This window comes from Lissotriton vulgaris, chromosome 2_2 (assembly GCF_964263255.1).
Source record: "Lissotriton vulgaris chromosome 2_2, aLisVul1.2, whole genome shotgun sequence".
Classification (NCBI taxonomy): Eukaryota; Metazoa; Chordata; class Amphibia; order Caudata; family Salamandridae; genus Lissotriton; species Lissotriton vulgaris.
In genome coordinates this window covers 37,811,726-37,836,726 of record NC_141688.1, presented here as the reverse complement: position 1 = coordinate 37,836,726, position 25,001 = coordinate 37,811,726, and the positions used below count along the sequence as shown (strand labels likewise).

Here is a 25,001-nt window from a genome sequence, read left to right as displayed (position 1 = left end):
TTCCCTATGTGAAAAATGTGTTGCATACAGTTATTCATGGGAAGTTTCTGTGGGTCTCCTTTGGCACTTAGGGTCGAAGTGGGCAAAGGTACAAAGTACCATCAGCAGTTACTTGTTACCTATGACCCTGCTCGCAGTCAGGTCGCTCCCCACGCTGCTGCACGGCTCTGCCTGCATTGTTTTTGCCTAATCTTGTATTTTTCCCCTGTACCTAACTTTCTTTCTTGCCCAGACTTGTTTTTATTCCCCTGTGCCTGTACTTGCTTTCTTGCCCAGACTTGTTTTTATTCCCCTTGCCTGTACTTGCTTTCTTGCCCAGAATTGTTTTTATTCCCCTGTGCCTGTACTTGCTTTCTTGCCCAGACTTGTTTTTATTCCCCTGTGCCTAACTTGCTGTCTTGCCCAGACTTGTTTTATTCCTCTGTGCCTGTACTTGTTTTCTTGCCTAAACTTGATTTTCCTTCCTGTGCCCAGTTCTCCCGCGGCCCCCCGCACATTTTTCCCGCGGCTGCGTCCCTGTGGCCCCGCTACCTGCAATCCCATTGGCCACCCTGCTCCCGCCTCCCAGCTGCTCCTCCCTCCCACATCCCCTCATATGGCAGCCGCTCAGCGGGCGCGCCGCACCTAAGGCACGCCCGTCTGTGCCCGTCCGTGCCTGGCCGGCTCCCAGCGCCAGGACCCCTGTACTAGGTGCAAGCCTGTCTGTGCCCGTCCGTGCCTGGACCGCTCCCAGCGCCAGGACCCCTGGACACCACGAACGCCATGACGCCCGACACCGCTAGGATGCCAGAACACTCCACGCACTCAACACCAGACGATCAAACACCTGCTTCCTGGCCGTCCCGAAGCGCACCCATGGAGCTTTCACCTGCCGGAACTGCAGCTCCACACGCATCCGCCCCACCACGCTGCCGACCAGGAAAGAACCCAACCACCTCAGATGCATCCTTCTCAACACCCGCTCCGCCCGAAAATATGCTGTTGAACTCTGGGACCTACTCGGCTCAACCTCCCCAGACGTCGCCTTCCTGACGGAGACGTGGCTGAACACCGCCTCGGCACCTGACACAGCCATAGCCGTCCCGGAAGGCTACAAGATCTCCCACAAGGACCGCACCAATAGAGCGGGAGGAGGAATCGCCATCGTCCACAGGAACACTCTCAGAGTCTCGACCAACACCGACGACACCCTCAGCACCGCCGAACACCTGCACTTCCAGATCCACACCGACCCCAACACCACCCTCAAAGGAACCCTCATCTACAGACCGCCCGGACCCCCACCACAGTTCAGCGACTCCATCGCCGACTTCGTCAGCACACACGCCCTCGCCTCCACGGACTACATCTTTCTCTGGGACCTGAACTTCCACCTTGAGAACAATGACAACACCAACTCCACCACCCTGATCGACAATCTCGGACTCAGACAACTCGTCACAACACCCAACCACTCCGCCGGTCACACGCTTGACCCTATCTTCTCCGCAAGCCCCCACGTCTCCTTCAACCATACCACCGAACTCCACTGGACCGACCACTGCTGCATCCACTTCACCTTCAAGAAACCCACCACCGCACTTCACAGATGCCTCACCGCTGCTGGAGCAAAGACCAGCTAACCACCACCCTCGCCCAGAGCCCACCCGCCGACCATACCGACCCCAACACCGCCGCCCGCAACTTCAGACAGTGGATCACCGACTGCGCCAACACCCTCGCCCCGATCAAGAAACCCTCCAACAATCATACCAACAAGAAAGCCAGCGGGTTAGACCTCCGGGCCTCCAAGCAAACCTGCCGAAACCTGGAGAAGATCTGGCTCAGTGAACGAACACTGGACAGCCACGCCGCCCACAAGAATGCCACCCGCAGACACCATCACCTCATCAGATCCGCCAAAATGGCCTCCTTCATAAACCGCCTAGACAACAACACGCACAACAGCAAAGAGCTCTTCAACATAGTGAAGGAACTCTCCAACCCCAGCTCCAACACCAACACCAACGATGTCCCACCCTCGCAAGACCTGTGCGACTCGCTGGCCACCTTCTTCCACCACAAGATCACAGACATCCATGACAGTTTCAATGCCACGACCGCCCCGACAACCACTGAGACCTCCGCCCCCACGACCACCATCCGCCTGCTCTACTGGGCCAACATCAACGACGATGTCACCATCAAAATCATGAACACCATCCACTCCGGATCTCTGTCAGATCCATGCCCACACCACATCTTCAACAAAGCCAGCACATCCATTGCACCCCATCTCCGGAAAGTCATCAACACCTCCTTCGAGACCGGAACCTTCCCTGGAGAGCTACCTCGAGGACAACAACATCCTGGACCCTTCCCAGTCGGGGTTCCGCAGCAGCCACAGCACCGAGACTGCCCTCATCACCGCCACCGATGACATCAAGTCCCTGCTGGACAACGGAGAAACGGCGGCCCTCATCCTCCTAGACCTGTCAGCCGCCTTCGACACGGTCGGTCATCACACACTACGAACACGCCTCCACAAAGCTGGGATCCAAGAGAAGGCCCTGGAATGGACCACCTCCTTCCTCTCCGGCAGAACACAGAGCGTCCGCCTTCCCCCCTTCCGCTTCAAAGCCACCGAGATCATCCCCGGCATACCCCAGGGCTCATCTCTCAGCCCAACTCTGTTTAACACCTACATGGCACCGCTCGCCCACGTCGCCCATCGGTACGACCTCAACATCCTCTCCTACGCCGATGACACCCAGCTGATAATCTCCCTCACCAAGGACCCCCACACCGCTAAAACCAACCTTCACAAAGGAATGAAGGCCGTTGCTGAATGGATGAGGAACAGCCGACTGAAGCTGAACTCGGACAAGACGGAGGTCCTCATCCTCGGATCCAAGCCTTCGGTCTGGGACGACTCCTGCTGGCCGACCGCATTGGGAACCGCTCCAAAACCCACCGACCACGCACGCACCTAGGGGTCATCCTCGACTCCACCCTCTCCATGACTAAACAGGTCAACGCTGTCTCCTCCTCCTGCTTCAATACCCTCCGCATGTTGCGTAGGATGTACAAGTGGATCCCCACTGAAATGAGAAGAACAGTCACCCAGGCCCTTGTCAGCAGTAGGTTGGACTATGGAAACGCCCTCTACGCAGGAGCCTCGGCCAAACTCATGAGACGGCTCCAACGCATCCACAACGCCTCTGCACGCCTGATCCTCGACATCCCTAGCCGCAGCCACATCACACCCCACCTGTGAGACCTGCACTGGCTCCCGGTCAACAAGAGGATAACCTTCAAGCTCCTCACCCACGCACACAAGGCACTCCACAACACCGGACCAACGTACCTCAACAGACGACTCAGCTTCTACACCCCCACCCGCCAGCTCCGCTCCGCTCCGCCGACCTCGCCCTCGCTACAGTCCCCCGCTTCCGAAGAGCGACCTTAGGCAGCAGATCGCTCTCCCACCTCGCCGCAAAAACCTGGAACACCCTCCCCATCCACCTACGGCAGACCCAAGACCTGCTGACCTTCAGAAAACAACTCAAGACCTGGCTTTTCGAGCAGTAGCAGCATTCCCCAGCCCAGCGCCGTGAGACCCTCACAGGTGAGTAGTGCGCTTTACAAATGATATGATTGATTGATTGATTGGGCACCCGGATATAGAGATGCTGGTCCGGTTGGTAGCTGTGCGCGCTACGCGGCTGGAAAGAAGGGAGGCCACCTAGAAACAGGCTGCAAAGGGGGACTTGGTACAAGTCTGGGATCTTCCAATGGGTGCCTCGGGTCACAAGAGTCCTGGGAAGAAGGGGGCACAGCCGGTTCGTTGGTATTTGAGCTGGGGCTCTCGGGTGTAGAGTGGATAAGTCAGCTGGGCTCTGTGCATCATACGGCACTGCGGTTGTCAGTCTTGCTGGTTGAGGATGCAAAATCAAGGCAGCTGAGCCACTCTGGAGGTGGATCTTTGCACTGCTGACATCCCTTGACGGCTGCTTGGCTTCGTTGTAGAGGCAACCAATTGGATTCTCAAGGGCTGTTTGCGGAAAGGGGTCCGGTACCCAGAGTATTGGGCCTGTGTGTGTCACTTGGTCCTGGTGTCCTCTCACTCGGTGGTGGAACAGATCTGAGATTTCAGAGGCACAGATACCTCGTCCTGTGGTGCTGCTGTGGCAGGCATGCCAGGGAGCGGCAACTCGTGAACCGGACTTTGCTTCTTTAGTGCCTGAGGTCTGCAGTGGAAGAGCTCCTCTACCCAAAAGAGATTGCAATAGCCCTTGGCAATTTGCACAGGGCCAGCAGTCTCCCAGGGTTTTTGAAAGATGTTCAGCTGCAGGACGAGTCGCTGGTGATAATTCCGGAAATTGGGGCAGGCAGGCAGGTTTTGGCGCCAAAAACCCACAGCAAGTCTTCAGTTCTCGTTTTTCTCGCAGCTTTTCTTTGTCCATTTCTCTGGATCTGTCAAATCTAAGTTCCGTGCATCAGGGGTGCCTCCTAAATCTTAAACTTAGGGGCGTTAAGGGGAGTGACAGGTAGTAGCCAATGGGCTGCTTGCCTTTAGGGTGATTACTCCCTATATATGACCACTTCTTGTGGGAAGTGGGCATAACCCTGACCCAGAGAACCTAATTCGCCACAACTAAAACCAGGGAATTCAAAATTCCGTGTTCACATTAGGTAGCCCACCACAGAGGTGAAACTAGCCTGAGGGGGAAACATGCCTAATTTTTCCATCTGTCATGGTGACAAATGGGCCCTGGGCAGGGGATGTCATTTCCCTTGTCTGGGGAAGCCTTAGGTCACATATCTCAAGCAGCATAGGCCTTTGAAGCCGTCTGCCTTGAATGCTGATCACTTAGCCATCCGGCTGAGCAGGCATTCTTTCTGCCTTCATGCTCTCACCTGCAAGGGGGAAAAGAAACCTGTCTGTGGTGCGGGCTGGTCTACACCAGTCTGCCAGTACACTAGTAGTCAGTAGGTTTTCAGGGGGGACCTCTAAGGTGCCTCTGGGTACATGTTTTGATAGATCTATCACTGGAATCATTGTAGGTTTATTAATACGAGAGGTTTGATTCCAAACATCTTTAATTTCAGTGAAGCCATCATGTAGATTGGGATCTCGTAAATACCAGTGTCCAGCTCATGTTCTCAAAATGGCTTCCCCGTTCACTTGTAATATTTAAGAATCGACTTAGACATCACCGAGCCATATCTGCTCTTTCAGATATGTGCACACATGTAGTATAGTGCACCATGCCTTGGAGCAGTAAGCCCTGCTGTGTGCCATGTCATGCCTTTACTTTCCTCTGCACCATGGCATGCAGCCTCCAATGGAACTTTGCATGTTGGTGCGGAGTGGTCTTCTATGATTGCATAATAAATACACCCACAGCTCTTAGGAACCCTCTTTAGCCTCTTTGTCCTATGTACCAGGGATTTACTAGGGACTTACAGGGGGGACATAAGTTATTGACAATTGGGGGAACAATTGTACAGCTTTAGGGAGAGAGAGCGGGCACTGGGGTGCTGGATAGCAGGAACCCAGCGCACTTCTGTAAAAGTGATTAGATTCCAGGCAAAAAGTGGGATTGACCATGTCAAAAAAGGGCACATTGCTACAGTACATACTGCAGACGTTCTGAGAGGCACTAAGAATTGTAAAAAGTGATCTGAAGGAAACAATAGTTTCTGCAGTGGGACACTACTTACAGCTTCCCTGGGATATTAGATCGAAAGGGCTTTCTGCAGGTTATCTGTAACCTTGATTAGAGAAGGTATAAATTCCATATGGGCGCACAATAAAATATCTTGGCACCAGTGGGATAGATCCAATATTGTAGTGATTTCCAGACCGGATTTATTTTATCCTACAGAATAATTGCGAGCAGGACATAAAATTCTAACTTGTATCCTATTGCTGCTATGTGTAGGTTTTGAAAATAGGGAACTACTAGGTGTTACTTGACAACTGAAGAAGTCTAGAATAACATATGTTTTATAGTGGTCATTTTGCTTTTACTCCAGATATCTATTATGCCATTTGATTTTTTGTCTATTTTATTTGTGTTTAACTAATTGATTGTGGACCATGTGACACTGGTATGACTCCTAGGAACACGAAAACTCAAACTGGCATGGACTACTTAGACAACATGACGGTGAATTTTTAGCCCACTTTTAGGACTTTGAGGTTTTTGTTGTTAATGGTTTTACTTATCTAAGCAGCAGGGGCATAACGCAGGCGCCCGCGGTGCGGGCAAGCTCCAGGGGGCCTTCTCAGCACAGCACTCGGTCCCATAAAGAGAGCTCCTGATGGAGTCCGGAGGAGGCCCCTCCAAGTACCTTGCAGGGGGACCCCCTCAATTTTTGTTACTGCTAAGTAGGAGGATGCTGCATTATTTAGGACCATATTTGATGTCTATATATGGGGCATTGTTCCTTGTATATATCAATACCTGCAATTTTAATATGTATTTTATCTACACTTAAATGGCAATTTGGATGAAAAAAACGATTAACTACCACAGCAGAAGTTTTTTTTTTTTATGAAGAGCATTACTGCTATCTGCGCTAGGTCTAAGTGATCTGTATATAGCCCCCGACATCGCCACAGCCATCCCTGACGGCTACAAAATCACCCGGAAGGACCGCATCAACAAAACAGGAGGAGTCGCCGCCATCATCTACGGGAACACCATCAGCATCACGACCAACTACGAAGACACCATCCTCACCGACTAACACCTACACTTCCAGATCCACACCGACCCTCAGACCACCCTCAGAGGAACGCTCATCTACAGACCCCTGGGCCCGCGCACACAATTCAGCGAAACCATCGCAGACTTCAACAGCCCACACGCCCTGGCCTCACCAGAATACATCCTCCTAGGAGACCTGAACTTTCACCTAGAGAAAAACAACGACAACGCCACCACCACCCTGATCGCCAACCTCGGACTCAAGCAACTGGTGGACAACCCCACCCACCTCGCTGGCCACACACTCAATGCCATCTTCTCCGCCAGTAACTACATCGCCTTCAACCACTCCACCGGACTACACTGGACCGACCACAGCTGCGTACACTTCACATTCAAGAAGACTACATCTCACCACCTCACGTACGGGATCCCCCGCAGATGCTGGAGCAAAATCACCACAGACCAGCTAACCGCATCGCTGAGCCAGAACCCACCAGCCGACACCAATCTACCAGACACCAACAACGCAGCCCACAACCTCGCACAATGGATCACCAACTGCGCCAACGACCTCGCTCCACTGAAGAACCCACCCAGGCAAGACCGGCAATAGAAAACCCCCATGGTTCACAGACGCCCTCAAAGCCGCAAAGAAATCCTGCTGAACACTCGAAAAGACCTGGCGCAACGAACGGACAACAGAGAAGATGGCAGCCCTCAAAAACGCCACCCGCGAATACCACCAGCAGATCCGGGCCACCAAGAGGTCATCTTTCAAAGAACGACTGGACAACAACACCCATAACAGCAAGGAACTCTTCAGCATCATCAAAGAGCTCTCCAACCCCAAAGCCAGCAACAACGACATCACCCCTTCGCAAGACCTCTGCAATTCCCTCGCCACGTTCTTCCACCGCATGAATGCAGATATACACAACAGGTTTGGACCCCAAATTCCACCTCCAGACACCAAACCAGCGACCCCTGCCACCACCCTCAGCTCATGGACCCTCATCAGCAGTGAAGACACCATCCACGTCATGAACACCATCCACTCCGGCTCCCCCTCCGACCCATGCCCCCATCACATCTTCAACAAAGCTGACACCATCATCACACCCCACCTGCGGAACGTCATAATCAGCTCCTTCACGTCTGCCACCTTCCCTGAGAGCTGGAAACACGCAGAAATAAACACCCTCCTGAAGAAACCCACAGCGAACCCCAAAGACCTCAAGAACTTCCGCCCCATCTCTCTCCTCCCGTTCCCGGCTAAAGTCATCGAGAAGACAGTCATCAAACAGCTGACCGCATTCCTCGAGGCTAACAACTCGCTCGACCCTTCCCAGTCTGGATTCCGAGCCTACCACAGCACCGAGACCGCCCTCATCGCAGCCACAGACGACATCAGAACCCTGATGGACAACGGAGAAACAGCCGCTCTCATCCTCCTAGACATCTCAGCAGCCTTTGACCCCGTCTGCCACCGCACCCTAATAAACCGCCTCAACAACACTGGAATCCAAGGAATGGCCCTGGAATGTATCACCTCGTTCCTCTCCGGCAGAACCCAGAGAGTACGCCTCCCCCCTTCCGCTCCGCGGCCACCGGGAACATCTGCGGCATACCTCAAGGATCCTCACTCAGCCCAACACTCTTCAATATCTACATGAGCCCCCTCGCCACCATCGCACACAAACACAGCATCAACATCATCTCCTACGCCAACGCAATCAACTAATACTCTCCCTCACTAACGACCCAGCCATCGCCAAAACCAACCTTCAGGAAGGTATGAAAGAGGTAGCGAATGGATGAAACACAGACGTCTCAAGCTCAACTCGGACAAGATGGAGGTCCTCATCCTCGGACAATCCCCATCAGCCTGGGACGACTCCTGGTGGCCCACGGCACTGGGCACCGCCCCGACACCCACGCAACCTGGGATTCATCCTGGACTCCTCCCTCACGATGACCAAGCAAGTTAACGCCGTCCCATCCTCCTGCTTCAACACCCTACGCATGCTCCGAAAGATCTTCCGATGGATCCCAACCGAAACCAGAAGAACAGTCACCCAGGCCCTTGTCACCAGCCGACTAGACTACGGGAATGCGCTTTACGCAGGAACCACTGTTAAAACTTCAGAATCGTCTCCAGCGCATACAGAACGCTTCCGCACGACTCCTCCTTAACATCCCTCGCCACAGTCACATATCTGCCCACCTGAGAAACCTCCACTGGCTCCCTGTCAACAACAGGATCACGTTCAGGCTGCTCACCCATGCACACAAGGCGCTCCACAACATGGGCCCCGAATACCTCCACAGCCGCCTCTCGTTCTACACCACCACCCGCCAGCTCCGCTCCACCAGCCTCAGCCTCGCCGCCGTCCCACAGATTCGCAGAACCACCACCAGAGGAAGATCATTCTCCTACCTGGCAGCGAAGACCTGGAACTCCCTCCCCAAACACCTACGACTGACCCAAGACCATCTCACCTTCAGGAAACGCCTCAAGACCTGGCTCTTCGAGCAGTATCGGCACCCCCGCCACCCACCCAGCGCCTTGAGACTCCCACGGGTAAGTAGCGCGCTCTATAAATGCATTGATTGATTGATTGATTGATCTGTATATTCTCTGACGTAGCAAAATCAAAGAGGGGAAAGATTATCTTCATGGTGATTGTCATTTTGTTTATTCTTTTAAAAATCTGCAAACCTTTATTTACGAGAATCCCTGCATACATGTTATCCCAGTTTCCGTAATGCCTCAGTCTTTGCTACCAAAATTCTAATTGATGTATTCAGACTTGTGAGTTTGCAGCAATGAATGTGCTCTGAGGATGTGCCTGTGAGAGTTGTGGACAGAGGGAGAGCAAGGATTAGAAGTGCCAGAATCAGCATTAAAGTATTTTTTTCATAGTTCTGCTTGTCTTCCTTCCCAAATCGTTGGACATCTCATTGCACAGCCTAAAATACTAGACGAGTGAGAGCGCATACTCTCCTACAGCGGTGAAGAGAATTTGCAGAATTTTACTCGGTGGTACACTGCAGGGTTACATAAAAACTCAGCAGAGTTCCGCAAATGGGCGGAAAGAGGCATGTTGTGCTGCCCGTGCGCTGATTTAGCGGCAGGAGTGTGTTATGTGCTGAACAATCAGTGCAAACTGCACCATGCAGCGTGCCAGAGGGCGCAGGTACTCAAGCTGATTTTGCTGCCGCTCTAGTAGATTTTCTACCCGAGAGGCAGACTTCTGACTAACAGTTGTGACCACCCGCATTAGAAAATTCTTGCTGGATGTCCTCCTAGCATCCTGGAATCGCACTAGGCTCGACACTCACCAACTAACCGTCACAGAGCTGCATGCAAGAAAAAATTCTGTCACGTGGTGATTAGCAGAATGTGACCAGAACTCCGCTTCAGAATATTTTGCCCACCTGGACCCTCCTGCCCCATATACAGATCCCCTTTCTTGGAATAATCTCAGTTCTGTTTCTCCAGAAGCCTGTATCGTTTGCAAATCGCCACCTGGCTGCAACAGGGGCCCCCAAGCTCTCTATATTTGTGCAATTTTTATTTTGGAAATAATATATTTTTTGGGCAGTTATAACACCTAAACCCACAAAGGACATCTGATAGCTGTCTAGGTACCTTGCAGAATATTTAACAGAGCTATTTTCGAGGTAAGGGTTATAGTGTAGTGTGTTATTTTGAACAATGCCCTCCCAACCCCCTTCCAATGCTTCTGTAGTATTTAACAGCCCCAGATCAAGAGCAAGTCAACTGTATCTTCCTTGCATATAGGGGATTTTTCTTTACTAGGCACCACAGTTTCTCTATTGTATAGTACACTTGATATTAATGTTTAAATTATACTAGGCTGTATTGGGCCGAAATTGCTATCTCTCTGGGTGCCATTAGTGCAGTCTGCCCATTCCATGTCAACTTTGGTGATATTTTTGGAAAGACTTGTACTTTGACTGAACAGAATATTTAAAAGTCTTGATCTGTAGAGGTAATTCAGGAAGCAGAGGAGTCTTAAGTCATAGGATACATAAAAAAATCTTAATGAAGGCTTTATATGATCTGTGCTCAATGAGTTACGGAGCATGCTACAAGTGAATATTTGTCAGCAAAACTGGGACGGTTTATGGCTCCTAAATGGAAGGTATCAAAGACCGGGTACCAAATACACACAAAACTGTTGCCTGAATGGTGCCAAAGCCGACATGTATGGCATCAGTAACAATTTCCGATTTTGTTCTCTGCTTTAACTTTCTTCTATGCTTTTTGTGTTTCTGTGCAAAAAGAATCCTCTATCCTATTCTGTTTCTGAAACACTTAAACATGTATTTTTCTAATTCTCTCTCCATCAACTTGCTCTGCAGCAGATATGGACTTGTACAGAAAGGCGTTTTTCCAGACTACTTATAGCAGCTGCACCAGTCCCAAGTAACGCTACAATTAAATGGTACATAGACTAGGGAAAAGCAAGTTAAGTATCACCTTAAATGGCTTTTAACAGAGGCCAATCCACCTTCTTAAGAGACTTACTGCTAAGAATCGAATTGACCCAAATGTTTAAAGATGGTTTGTGGTGGAATTCCTCTGCAGGAATACCCCTCGACTACAGCACCTTCTAATTGTATATACTTATTAATGCATTCATTGTTAGAGTTTATCACAGAACTGTACACATCAGCAACGACTGTGATATTTGCACCTCTGACACCGAGTAGGTTAATACATTTCAACACAGCAAAGATAGGACTTATTTTTAGTATTCTTTGGAACATTTTTATATTCTCAGCATATCTAGTGTTGACAGGAAGCCAATTTCACATTAAAGAGATTCTATCTGTAAACGTTATAGGAGTTTTACCAGTGATGCTTCAAAACCCTGTCAGGTACCATACAAACTGAAGTTGTTCAACTCAGTGTTTTCCCAGTCTGGTGACTCACTGTTACCAATAGGCACTACCTAAAATGTCACAGCTTTCTTGCAGCTACAAAGTCAAGGGTACCCTTCAGTACCCATCACTTAGACACAAATGATTTCTCTGTGACCTCTGCAGAACAGAAGGAAAATAACTCACTGCGTGTCAGTGCTCCTAAAGACAGAGCACAGGATGTACACTGGTTAGCCAATGAAACTGCCTACCACATCCTGTGCTCTTTCTTGAAGCTCGTCCTGAACGGAGCACAAATCTTTTAAAGCCAATTACAAATTGCAGAACGATAAAACCTACACATGGCGAAAGAAACAAGGCAGCATCTGAAAGGGTGAAGAAGCACATTTGAAAATACATGGGTGATGCTGGGACTGCAGCAAAAGGGGATCTCACAGGGGTTTACTGGGTGAAGGCTGGCTCACAAATAAGGAGCATTTATAGTTACAGGAATGCTCCATTAAACATTGGACAGTGAACACATTTTCCAACAAACTTTCCAATTCCACTTCTTGGCATATGAAATCCCCAACAAGTTTGTGTTATTTTTGTCAACATAAGCCCATTGTCCAACTGTAACTGCAAATTGTATTTTATCTGCAGAGACATTGTATGCAGTTACAACAGAAGTTTATCTGAACAAGTATACAATATACACAGCTACATTTTTAGAGTCGGAAGTGCCAGTGACCCATATAACACTGAACTCGTGCATGTAAATATGCCTATTTGAAATGTAACTGTGTATATTTTATATTTTTTTTGTTAAACTTCTGTTGTAAAAGGTGTTGTTTATCAAGTCTTATCCAAGAAAATGCTGCGTCGACAAATTGTAATTTATACCAGACTAGAGAATCTTATGATATCAATTAATTTTATTGATGGGTGAACTTTGCCATATATATGGATTAATGTCTTTGCTTCATAATAATCACAGGGGAAATATTTTGTATAAGAAAATAATTTTAATAAATGAGGCATTTTTACATATAACTATGTTCAGTTTTTAGATAACAGTGACTGGGAGTAAGGATATATATTGTGCCTGAATGAGATTCTATAAAATTATCTTTTAGAATGGAGAACTAGAGTGAATGACAAAAAAGGGACTTTTTCTGTTTTTACCATATATTGACTCTGCCCCTTTTGGTTGGAAGGGCATCTCTTCCATTTTGTGGGGATACTAAATAGGTGCCACCCCTGCCTGCTTTAAGGCGGTCTGTGCCCCCAGACTCAAGAGCCAACTGGTTGTGACTTGTGTGCAGATTTGTAATCTTATTAATGGATAGAGTCTAATCACTGAACAGGAAGGAGGAGAGAGTCGGTGAGGAATCTGCAGATAGAGTCTGTACCAGAAAGAAAGTTACAAAAAGTAAGTAACATGTTCTTCTGACAAGTGACTTCTAGCTGCAGATTCCTCACTTCCTGAACAGGTACCAAAGCAGTATTTATTTGGAGGCAGGTCTGTGAATGGACTTAAACCAGAAAGTCCTGCAGGACCGAGCGGGTAAAATGCCTCTCGGCTAACTGGACTGTCCAAACAATAGTGCTTCGTGAACGTATAGAAGGACGCCCAGTAGCTGTTTGGAAGATGTCTAGGAGAGGGACTACTGCATGGTAATGCAGTGGTAACAGCTTTGGGCTTAGTAGAATGAACATGCAGTCTTTCCAAAGGCTGCTTTTTAGGCAATGCGTAGCATATCTTACTGCAGAGCATTATCCAGAGGGAGATGATTCTCTTTTATACTGCCTTTTCTTGTTCCAGAGAACCCCGCAAAGAGCTGATCGTATCCCAGTGTTTCTTGGTACGGTCAATGTAAAAGCTGAGTGGTGTTTTGGGATCCAATCAATGGAGCCTCTCCTCTTCCCTAGAAGGGTGAGGTGGAGCACAGAACACTGGTAGGGTGATAGCTTGACCAATTTGGAGAGACGCCACAACTTTTGATAGAAATGATGCTCGAAGCCTTCGGAACCAGTTGTTATGGGAATAAGGTAGTGTTTTGACACAAAGAGCCCGACACGGACTGACACGTTGTGCCGAGGGGATGGAGACGACGAGCACAGTCTTACTACTTAGGAACCGTAAGGGACTGCTGTAAAGCCATGCAAACTTGAGTGCACATCAAGTAAGTGAGGACGAGATTAAGGTCTCACTGGGGAGAAGGAGAAAATATATGACATAGCTCTTTTCAAAATTGAATCACAACCGGTAACTTAAACATGGAGGGATGATCTGCAAACAGTTAGGAGGCCGAAAGGTCATGAAGATAACTCTTAACTGTGCCCAAAGCAAATCCTTGGCAGATAAGACAAAAACAGCACTTCAGATAACTGGGCGTGGAGGGGGTTCAATCTGGTGTGTCCCGTACTAAACCACACATTTGTCCCAACAACAGACCTGTATAGATTAAACTGAGGGATACCTAGCTGCCAAGATGATATCAACCACTTCCAGAAGAAGGCTGAAAGTCTTCAGCTGTCACTGCTCATTCTCAAAGTATAAAGGTGGAGACTGCAAAGGGCCAGGTGCAGAACCCGGTCCTCTTGCTGCAACAAATCCTCCCAAATGCAGCCTGATCTAAGGACATGTGCTTAAGCCCAAGAGTTCTGTATGCCATACTCTCTGTGCCCAATCCAGAACCACTAAAATGATTTGAACATGGTCAATCCTGATCTTCTTGAAAACTCTGGCATCAGTGCTAACAGCAGAGAGGCGCACAGGCGTCCCAGGTTCCACTCTAGGCTTAATGCATCTGAGAGCGAAAGACGACTTAGAAACTCCAAAGCACAGTAGTGCTGACATTGCGTGCTCTTGGCGGTGGCGAACAGATCGAGCCAAAGTTCTTCCCATTTGTGGAATAGAGCTTGCGCAACCTCTGGGAGTAATATCCAAGAAACTAATCTGCACCTACCTGGTGAAACACTCAAGAGACTTTCCAAGTGGACTCGCTTGGCGAACTGAACTGCATCTACCATGATGCCTATTGGCGACTCTGCTGGGAGGTGAAGCAGTGTGCTCCCACACCAGTTTCTGGAGTAATATCCACTTGTGATCTGCTCCGTACCAATGGATCAGTTTGTCTGCCCTGGTTTTCAAAGAGCCTATCAGGTGGTTCACCACTAGGAAACTTCCATGTTGGTTCAGCCATTTCCAGAGGGGCAGAGCCTCGTTCTTCATGGTCAGAGACCCTGCCCTGTTTGTTCCAATACCACATGGAAGTCATGTTCACCATGAGCACCTGAACTCGCCACCCCATGACAGACAGAAGGAAGGCTTTCAGAGTCAATGTAGATGACCCTTCACTCCAGAAGGTTAATATGGAGCCAGGAGTACGCCAGAAACCAGAGGCCTCTGATCTCCACCTCTCCCAGAAGCGATGCAACGGTCACCACAGTCATTACTGGGTGGGGTTGAGAGAGCGTTCTGACTCAACTGCGGTCCATCAAATGTCACAGCAGATCTTTTGCAGTCTACTCTGAAGGTGGTTGGAGAGGTACCCTTGAAATTGCTCCCCCTGGGACTTCATATGTCACTACCAATGCCATCTGGCGTACTTGACCCAGGAGGCCAACATACCCGGTAGCCTTAGAGTCGACCTCACTGAAATCCAGGACCAAGGTTTAACAATCTAGATCATAGCCTGAATGTCCTGGACTCTCTTTGCTGTGAGAAAGGTACGAAACCGAACTGTGGCCAGATGTCTGATGAAAGGTGGCATCGTAGAAGAGTCAGATGTGACTTCAGCACGTTGACAGTGAACCCCAAGAATGACAGGAGGTTCGCTGTAGCCTGCAGGTTGTTGAGGACTTCGTGGGGCGAGTCAACTTCAACAGCCAGTCGTGGAGGTAGGAGGAAGACTGGCACCCCTGACCTCCGAAGGTGTGCTGCCACCACCGCCATCACTTTCCTGAGGGGTACTGGTGAAACAAAGGTGAGCACAGCAAACTCAAAATAATTTTTTCCCTACTACAAACCGCAGGTAGCGCCAGTGGAGCGGCAAGATGGGTGTATGGAAACAGTAATCATGCAGGTCCAACGCCCACATCCAGTCTCCAGGGCCTAGGACAGATAGGACCTGGGCTACGGCGACCATTTTGAATTTCTCCTTCAAGAGGAAGATGTTTAGAGGGCACAGTTCTTAAATAGCCCACAGGCCTCCATCCCTCTTGGGCATCAGAAAGTAGTGGGAATAGCAATCACATCATACTCCTGGCGCTAGCACCCTCCCAATAGCCCATTTGACCAAAAGGGCCTGCACTTCCTGCTGCAAAATGGAGATATGGTCCTCCGTCACTGAGATGCGGTGCAAGCAAGGAAGGGTAAGGAGTATCCCCTGCAAACGATCTGTAGATTCCACCCGTCTGACCCAGGAAGAATCAGTGGATTCTGCCTTAGTGAGTGACTGTGCTCTCGTAAGGGCACGCTAAAGACGTTTGGTAGGTAGGGCTGCAGGATGAGGGGTAGACTGAGCGGCCTGCTGACCTATTTGCAGGGGTGGTGGGCACCATGTGATCAACAGCGAACTGATAGGCTCTTCTCTGAGGCTGGCGGTAAGTGGCCCTTCAACCAAATCTACAAAAGGAGTGGTGGAATTGTGGTGAGCCTGTGGGGCAGACAGTCCCAGAGAGCATGCAGTACCCATGCTCTCTTTAAAAAGCTCTAGAGCCGAATCCGCTTCGCCCACAAACAGACAAGTCCCGTCGAAGGGTATGTCCATCAGGGAGGATTGGACATCACCTAAGAACCCAGTCGACTGCAACCATGCATGGTGTTGAATGGCAATACTGGAGCGAATGGCCTGCTGGATGATAACAGTGGTGTCCAAGGCAGAACTAATCTTGAGCTTGGCTGCATCAGGACAGTCTTGAATTGACGGTGGGGGAACAGGTCGGAGATCTTTGGACACACCAGGGAGGACTTGCATCACTGAGTCCCAAAGGGTGTAGGAATAACATCATTACAAGCAGCTGGTATTATCAGATCAAAGTGCCAGACTTGTAGAGGAAAACACATTTCCCAAATGTTTCCAACTGCTTAAATTCCCTGTCTGGGGAAGTGGTAAGAAAATTGTTGGAGTTAGAACTGCCTGTGGAGTTTTGCACAACTAGACTTTCAGGTGAAGGGTGCTGCGAGAGAAAAGAAGAGTTGCAAGGATCAGGTTGATGATATCTGTTAATTTGTTGATTGACTAGGGGGCACTGCGAATGAACTTATCACCTGGGTCATAATCGCTGGGTGAGTACCGAAAAGAGAATGCAGAGTGTGTTCTTTCCCATTTGGAGGCAGTAATTTAAGTGGGGGAAGTTGCAACTGGGGAGGTATCGGAAGCTACTTTGGTCGACGAAATACCAGAGTGGGAGTGATATGTCAGGACCTCCTCCTCCATCAATGGAGTCAGCCTCGAAGTGCCTGGGGCCAGCATAGGTCATGGTGCCAGAAGCGGGATCAGGACTGGAGCAGGAGGCAAGACATGCTCGGAGGGTCCAACTGGTGATTAGGGCTAATACAGCAGAGGTAGCCCAGATGGAGGGCTTCTCAGCTTCTAGGGGCCTGAAGGTGTGCCAGAGGGAGTTGATAGGGATTTCAAGACCAGAAGCATAGCTGTGCGGAACCCTTTGATCTGATGTGGCTTATCTGTTGGCACCGGACACCCGGGTTGTGCCAGAACCAGAAGTGAGATTGCCTCTGAGGTTGGCAGACTTCGGGAACGAGGACGAGTTGTGGAGCAGCCCCGGCACCCGTTCAGGTGAATGCAAGTGGCGCACTGGGGAGGAATCCCGCTTAGATTTTTTGTGCTCCTTTTTAGACCGATAGGATGATTTGAACCGTGACAAAAATAGCATCTAGAGCAGCATTGTTGACTCCAGGAGCAAAGTTTTAACAGGGATAGCTCAAAGTTGCAGTACGGGCGAGGAGTCTTTTTATATTTGAAGATGTAAATCTTCACCTTGTGGTCCCTAATGGCCTTTGGGTTCCTTGACTAGAATTTGCTGCAGGCCTTCAACATACATAGCTGGTGGGGATCTGCCACAGACATTTGCAACAGAGTCTACAGGGCTAAAAACATACTGTTTTTGGGCAGACATCCTTTGCATACTGAAGAAAAATGTCTTTGAGAGACACGTAGGGTGGTACTGATCTGAATCTGGTGTCCCGGAAATTAACCCCATGCACGCTACGTGTTTTCCCGCTGTGCGCTGACTTTTAAAATTCCAGGGTTCATGACGAGCTCAGCTCGTCATGAGGGTACGACAGGCGTAACTCATGACGAGCTGAGCTCGTCATGAGCGCCGAAGGGGTTAAGGAACTGGTGGTCAGCAAGCAGGGGTGACACCTATATAGGCTCTGCACGTTATTTCAAGAGCTGCACAGCATCAGTGCAGAGATGCACAGAGCCACCCAATGGCCCTATTATTCACTATTAGTGTACTAAAAATGGATTACAGTTAGCTGGAATATGACCTTCCATGGCAGCTGAGTTAAGTAAAAATGCTTTTACATGTATGTTGTGTACGTACTTGGGAGCAAGAGAATGTTTGTGGGAGAGCTTGTCTACGTGTGAATCTTTGTGCATGTGTGTGAGTGAAAGTGGAGGTCAAAGAGTGTGTGATGTCACTGTTCCTACCCTTGGCATTTTAGTGAATGGACACCCATGATTTGATAAAAGTCTTCATTCAATGACATCCAATTTTAAGAATACTCACTTGAAAACACAAAAATCATTTTTCGATGGTGCAATCCAAATTCTCTAAATATGATCACATGGCATATCCTAAAGAACACGCACACTGTCAGTAGAAGTAACAACTCTGGCTCCATGCGTGTTACATTATAGAAATACAATTCCAGCATAGCACAACAGTCAATCCTGCAATATCCTGCACTTATCCTAGAATGGTTATTTCTTGAAAACAGTCAATAGCTTCCTATTATCATGCTGACTGAGTGAGGAGAGATAATTCAGGAGTAGAGTAGAATAACATACCTAATTCAAATGTTGTTCCATGGGCAGTCATGCTCCATGTGCTCGACCTTCTGCCTTTGGTAACCATTACAGAAAATTCATACAATGTATTTGGTTTTAGTCCAGTAACTAAATATCCCAGAATTGTTGTGTTTGCCATCTGAAAAACAAGGAAGTTACAGGAGATATGTGATCTCTAATAATCATGATCATTGCCAATTTTTAACATCTGCCCATGTTCCAGGACTGATCAGAGTGTCTCCATAGACACCTTACAATACACAGCCTGTTATGCTCAAGCCCACCAGTTAATGTTTACATAAGGAAAACGTGTACATCTTAGACACCATCTACACTGTTGGTCAACAATGTCTTTTTTCACAAAGGGACACTTATGGTTCCTAGACAGGCAGACAACCTTCCTGCCTTTAAACAGGGATGAAGCTGTCTGCATACAATTATGACCTCTACACGGGCCGTCAAATTCCACCTCTATACATAACCTCTTAAAACCAATTGGCTCTACGCTTCGGAGTAAGCTACTTGGCTCTCCCCCTCAACACATTCTGCTTGTCACTGCATATCCTCAACTGAGCATGCTTCTACCGTTACTTTACGATTTACCTATGAGCATATCGGGTGTACACCTCTGCCCAAACCAACTAATCTCCTACACCAATTTGCCTCCTGCTCCCTAATGTTATTCTTCAATTAGAAATATGCACAGCTCCAGTTTAATTTCCTACTCATTCTGTGCATACCTGATTCCACTTTCGCTACTTCGTGCCTGTCTTTTGTACCTGTAACTCCTCTAGTAGTTTTTGTGCAAATATGCCCCTAACAGTTTCTCCCATTTTCATCAGCTGATATTCTACAGTCTCTTAGGCAAATGCCTTTACTTACACATGGCTTTGCCACCTTAAACCAAAATAACCTTGCACACACCTACTTTCTCCACTTACACCAAACTTCTCTATATGCAGCAGTACAAATAACAAAATGTTGATGTTTTTAACCATATGCACAGGCCATTCTGCGCTCCTTCAAAAAAGGCTCAGCTGCATACAACGGTCTACAAACTCTCTACACAAGCCCCTCTGCCATATTCCACCTTCTGCACAGGCCTCTTTATTTCCTCTGCCATTAACTTTCTCCTTGAACATCCCTCCAACCTAACCTAATCCTCACCTTGTACTTTGTGTTGGCTGGGATGTTCGTTTTCCAGCGAACAGTATAGAAGCGGGCATCATTGTTCTTCTGGCTCTTTGGCAGCGAGTTGTCCGCCCAAGAAATCCTTATTGTATCATGGGTGAGTATTGAAGCTTGAACTCCCACAGGAGGCATCATGGGGGTAGGATCTGGCACTGGAGTGTATGGAGCATTAATAACAAATGAATCAACTTCGGATGTGTCTGGGCAGACGGGAAATTAAGGAGAGAATGGTGGGGAAACAAAAAGGGCAGGAGAACAGGGCCAGAGAGCATGCATATTTTGGAGGAGGAAGGCAAGGAAGTGGGATTAATAGGAAGGGAAGGAGGAGACAAACAGATATATAACAATACAAAAAGTGGGACAAATTATGAAACCAGAACAAATAGCAATAAAAGGGAAATACGAGAATCCAGATGAGGTTAAGGCAAGCAGAGGAGAGAAAAAAAAGAGTCTGGAGTTAGTACGCTGCATTAGTACAGAAAGACTCAAAAAACATCCTCAGCCTGCCCTTTCCACTATGCTGTCCTTTCTGCAGCAACATGCCAGATTCCTTATAAACGGGTCCCGGGTCTTGCAAATTGCTGAATACATATTAGTTCATGTTGGTGCCTGTGCACCAAGCTCTGAAAATGAAGGGTGTATGCAGAAAACATGCCAGCTCCAAGAGGGCTGATCTCCCCGAGACAGGGCAGGGACATATTGCTGAGGCCATACGTCACTTAGCAAGGCACACTCCATAAGCAAGACAGTCTCCGTTATGGGAACAAGGCAAAATAAATTGGTTTCTCATCCCTAAGGGTTATGTCAGAAGCCTTATCAGGTGGCAGCCAGCACTACAGAAGACATTCTTTAGTAATTGAGAGAAGTAGACTAGCACTCTTTCATAAAATGTATGTGTAGTATGCTGTAGGAGGAGTGAAGTCAAATTATCATCTGGAGGGGGTGGGCCACTAAGAGTTCTGTGTTATGAATACATAGTTCCACAAAATGGATTCTTGGGACATTAAATGTTCCACAATACTAAATTCCAAAAACATCATGCTATTTTCATTTCCAATATTACTTTTGCCCTTTTTTCCAAAGATTAACAGTTGAAAGTCAACACTAGGCAGCAGCCATCTTTTTCCCTTCTAGCTATTCTCTTGACGCATTTTAAGTCGAAAGAAAATACTTTTTGTGGAGCACACCTTGTAATAGATCCACAAAGTAACAAAGCAGAGGGCCCTTTCTGAGAAGTGAGTATCAGAAGACCGTATGTGAATGGACAAAAATGTTAATTCCCTGTAGTCATAGTAGTGTCCACAGGGCATTTGACACTTACACATACCTGTATTGGTCCTGGTCACTGCGCTCTCATAGAGAGGAATTCCTTCACCCACATTATTGTAGGCCTTCAGCGTGATGACGTAGTGTGAACTGGGATCTGTGGAAGACACAATGCATGCAAACACAGAAAAACATTATCCTGGATGACATAACATTGACTCCCTATGACAAATCTGAACAAAATGCATGCACTGATCTTGGAGAGTTGCATGCAGAGTAGTCAAGTGGGGTGGAAGTGGGGCAAAGGGAAGACTGGATTTTCCACTGAAAGTCACGTATGGAATTACTGGAAAGCAAGTATACAAAATATACTGCTGTGGGCCCACAGCCTATGGGTACTACAAAGAGGGGAACTAGATATAAAGCACGGTTAAAGGTTAAGCTCTATGTCTGGGTACCCACTAGGCACAATTGTGGGTAGAATGACTGGGAACTTCATGTGGTGAATGTCTGCTGCAGGTATGCAGACTATGTACAGTACATCACCCAGTGTGTTCTGGGGCGTCAAGGAACCACAGGCAGTCCTGGGGATTATTATTATTATGTTTCTTATATAGCGCCAGAATCGACCCCCGAAGGGGTCTCTAAGCGCTTGCCTTGGGAACCCGTCCTGGCTTTTCCCTGTGAGATAGCCCCTACAGGGCATCCCAAAGGTGAAAGCCAGGCATCCCGCCGCGGGGGGGCCGTTGTGGAGATTAAGCAAGCTTAATGCCCAGCGTTGCAGAGTGTGAACCCATGATTAGGTCAGGCACCGAAGCAAGAATTATCGAGTCCATGGACATTTGAGTTCAAGACCCTGCCGCGTCGGGAATTGAACCCTGGTCCCGGGTCTGACCTCTGCTTCAGGGTCTGCCTGCTCTAACCAGTGAGCCACACTTCTCAAATGTAAATTTGACATATATTGCTGCCCTATGACAAAAAACTGAAACAGGTGCCAGGTCTTGAAACCTTCAAACTAAAGGCCCCTTTTCAAAACAATTCATACAAAAGACAAGTCTTCGTCTTTTAGAGAGCTGAGTATAGGTAGAAAATGTCACCTGGAATACTATGGTTCTCAATTTTGGCTGTTTACCCAATGTACAAAGTTATGTTAGAAGAAAAAATAACACCACTATGCATACTGAACCACAAAAGACTCATATCCGATATTTGGCAGCCAGAAGTATATGCGTCATACAAGAGCATGGTTAAAGACTAGAACGAAAGATCAGAAGCTTGAAGCATGTGACTGACATAAAAGCACCACACTAGGGCTAGAAGACCAGCAGGGATAAGCAAGAAGGCCAGTGCCTAGTGTATGGAATCATAATTCTTATCTCTTAGGTACAAGTTAAGGTAGCCAGATAACTCAGTTCTGTGATATAGAACAAGGAAACAATTTCTGTACTGTGCAATATGCATGAATAATGTCAAACTGCAGACCATGTGTACTAATAAAAGCGGACTCTTACCCAAGTTTTCAATGGTGTAATAGCGCTGCTTGTGGTCCACCTTTATGGTTTGTGCGTGCGGGCTGCCAACACCATAGCCAATTGCGTAGCCTCTGACAACAATATTCTGATTTTCTGGTGGTGTCCAACTAACCACAATGCTTGTGATCAGGGGGCGTACATGAAGAGAACTTGGAACATCAGGCACACGGGTCTCTAAAATCAAGAGCAATTTATTCAGAGTAAGAACAGATATTAATAAGACTTTGCCGCTAAATCACTTTACCTACGTTAGTATGCAATTATTTAGACTAAACCTATTTTGCATTACATTCTTTTTGCTAAAAGGTTGTAGTTTGATATCTCAACCAAACTCAATTTAGGTCACACAAAGTAGTACATAACGCCCTTGGTGCTCACTCCATGAACAGCTGCCAAATGCCCACATGCTGTTTACAATGATGCAATTACGTGCTGGGATTTTATTGAGCCCATACAATGTTTAACCTGAAACTACAGTGCTATAGATCAAAAAGTTAGGCCTAGATGGAGGTGTCCTGTGAAAGGAGGCTACGTGTAATCTATCTAAATACTCTTATTTAAATACACACATTTTTATGCCACCATGCAGGTTAGCAGACTGTTAGAAAAAGAACAGGCACATCCATAATGTGCAATTCCTGACAGGCCAACTGTGTCTGGCTTCAGTCAATCCCTAATCTAAGAAACTCAAATGCAATCATTAAAAACACATAGAATGATGTTAATTAAATAAATGAACAGTGATGTTGTCACTACAGAAACACAAATTTCAAATCCCTGAATAATTTAGTTGACCAAAAAGGAAGGTAAAAGGAAGCTACAACAGAGGAATAATATCTTGGCCAACATCACCTGGAGCTTGCAGCACCTTATTGAGCAATCTTCAGTCTATGCCAAGAAGCTCCGGGTATCACTTGAGTTAGGATTGTATAATCTGGCAAGGCATAAGAGCATTTCTGTACTTGTTTGTCTGCTTACCATCTAGATCACTCTCAAAGGTTTCCGCAGATGCCCACTCTGTGGCTGGTCCAGTGCCATTAACGGTCAATGCTGCTACGCGGAAGTTGTACTCTGTCCCCCTTTCCAAACCTGCAATCATCATAGAATGGAAGATACATTAGACATAGGAAGATGAGCAAGTGTGAGATGGGGCAAGCAACCTGTTGGAAGTTTCAGCTGTAGAAAGATGCTGGGAGAACAACTTGACGGCCATGTAAGGAAGAGAACAAGAGGGAAGGTAAGCATACTTGCTAAATGCAAGAACGATGTGCGTGGGGAAATTGCAAATGTACCCTGGGTGTAAGGTTGACGTGGAGAACAAGTAGATTTTGCAAGTGAAATCTAATGTTAGAGAGACGGGTTAGTCATCATGGGCTAAGGCAGGGGGAAATAAGAGAGGTGTCATGCGTGAGAGGGATCAAAGGCAAGCAGGAAAGCATGCTATTCCCTTCCTCAAACGTGTCCCACTGCCATGGCATCAAAAGAAAAGGAAAGTTAATATGCATTATCCATGTCCTGAGAGTCCCTAGGTGCTCTCCCAAATTAGCTATAATTGTTATTATTACATGGTTAAGAAAGGTCCTAGAGCTGCTAATTTGAATGCAATCATGCAAAAAGGCATTTGTATTCCTATTAAGCAAACAATAAAGATCAGGAACAGAATCACTAAATTAAGAGCTTTATAGAGGAGTGTATAGTCCTTCTATAAGGTCATAGTAGCTCCGACAGTTTGGGAAAAGGAGGGAGACAGGCCAAATAATCCCTAATCATTATTTGTTGGAAGCACAGAACTATGCATAGTCAGCAATTCATACAAAAATACAAACAATCACACGTGGTACTTGCAGATGGAGCTATGTCAGGAACTGAAACTATTTGATGGAACAAAAATGAAGGAGAGGAGCATACCAAATTTCAGCAAGAGGTAATATATATGAAGGATGGAGTAGAGAAGCTTTATCTGGACAACACAGTAGTCCGCCTTATGCACTGAGCTTTCCAGTTCAGGATTTCAGTAGGAGCTCCCCAAAAATACGAAAATATAGGCTTGCCGCAAAAAAAAAGCAGCGGGAGTTGGCAACCTACCGTCTATCTGCTGGAAGAGCTGTGCCCCACCAATGCTTTCAGTCACATCACTTTTGCGGGACACCTTTCTGTAGCGAATCTTGTATCCGGTGATCTGACCATTGTGTGTGCCTGGAGGTGGTGGTTGCCAATGGACAATGATACTCTGGAAAAGAAAATACCAGAGAGCATTACACAAAACTACCAATGAATCACTGGTTCCTTTACATCCTAATCATAAAGACGGTCCCAACCTGATAAGCAAACTAAACCAGAAACTAGACCACTTCTCACCATAGATATCAGATGAT

At 47.5% G+C, this 25,001-nt stretch overlaps 1 protein-coding gene across 9 annotated transcripts in view; it reads right to left on the bottom strand.

Moving 5' to 3' along the window:
• Nucleotides 1–25,001, bottom strand: part of NEO1 (neogenin 1) — a 540,003-nt gene that overhangs the window by 78,706 nt on the left and 436,296 nt on the right. For 6 of the 9 annotated variants that reach the window (XM_086959251.1, XM_086959258.1, XM_086959252.1 and 3 more), the window contains exons 13-18: nucleotides 24,712–24,856; nucleotides 23,605–23,715; nucleotides 22,606–22,800; nucleotides 21,156–21,251; nucleotides 19,805–20,028; nucleotides 18,638–18,776 (exon numbers count right to left, since the gene is read on the bottom strand). In XM_086959251.1, the coding sequence (XP_086815377.1) occupies nucleotides 18,638–18,776; nucleotides 19,805–20,028; nucleotides 21,156–21,251; nucleotides 22,606–22,800; nucleotides 23,605–23,715; nucleotides 24,712–24,856 (910 nt within the window). The remainder of the gene's footprint in view (nucleotides 1–18,637; nucleotides 18,777–19,804; nucleotides 20,029–21,155; nucleotides 21,252–22,605; nucleotides 22,801–23,604; nucleotides 23,716–24,711; nucleotides 24,857–25,001) is intronic. The other 3 variants (XM_086959257.1, XM_086959255.1, XM_086959253.1) reach the window with 1 other exon arrangement.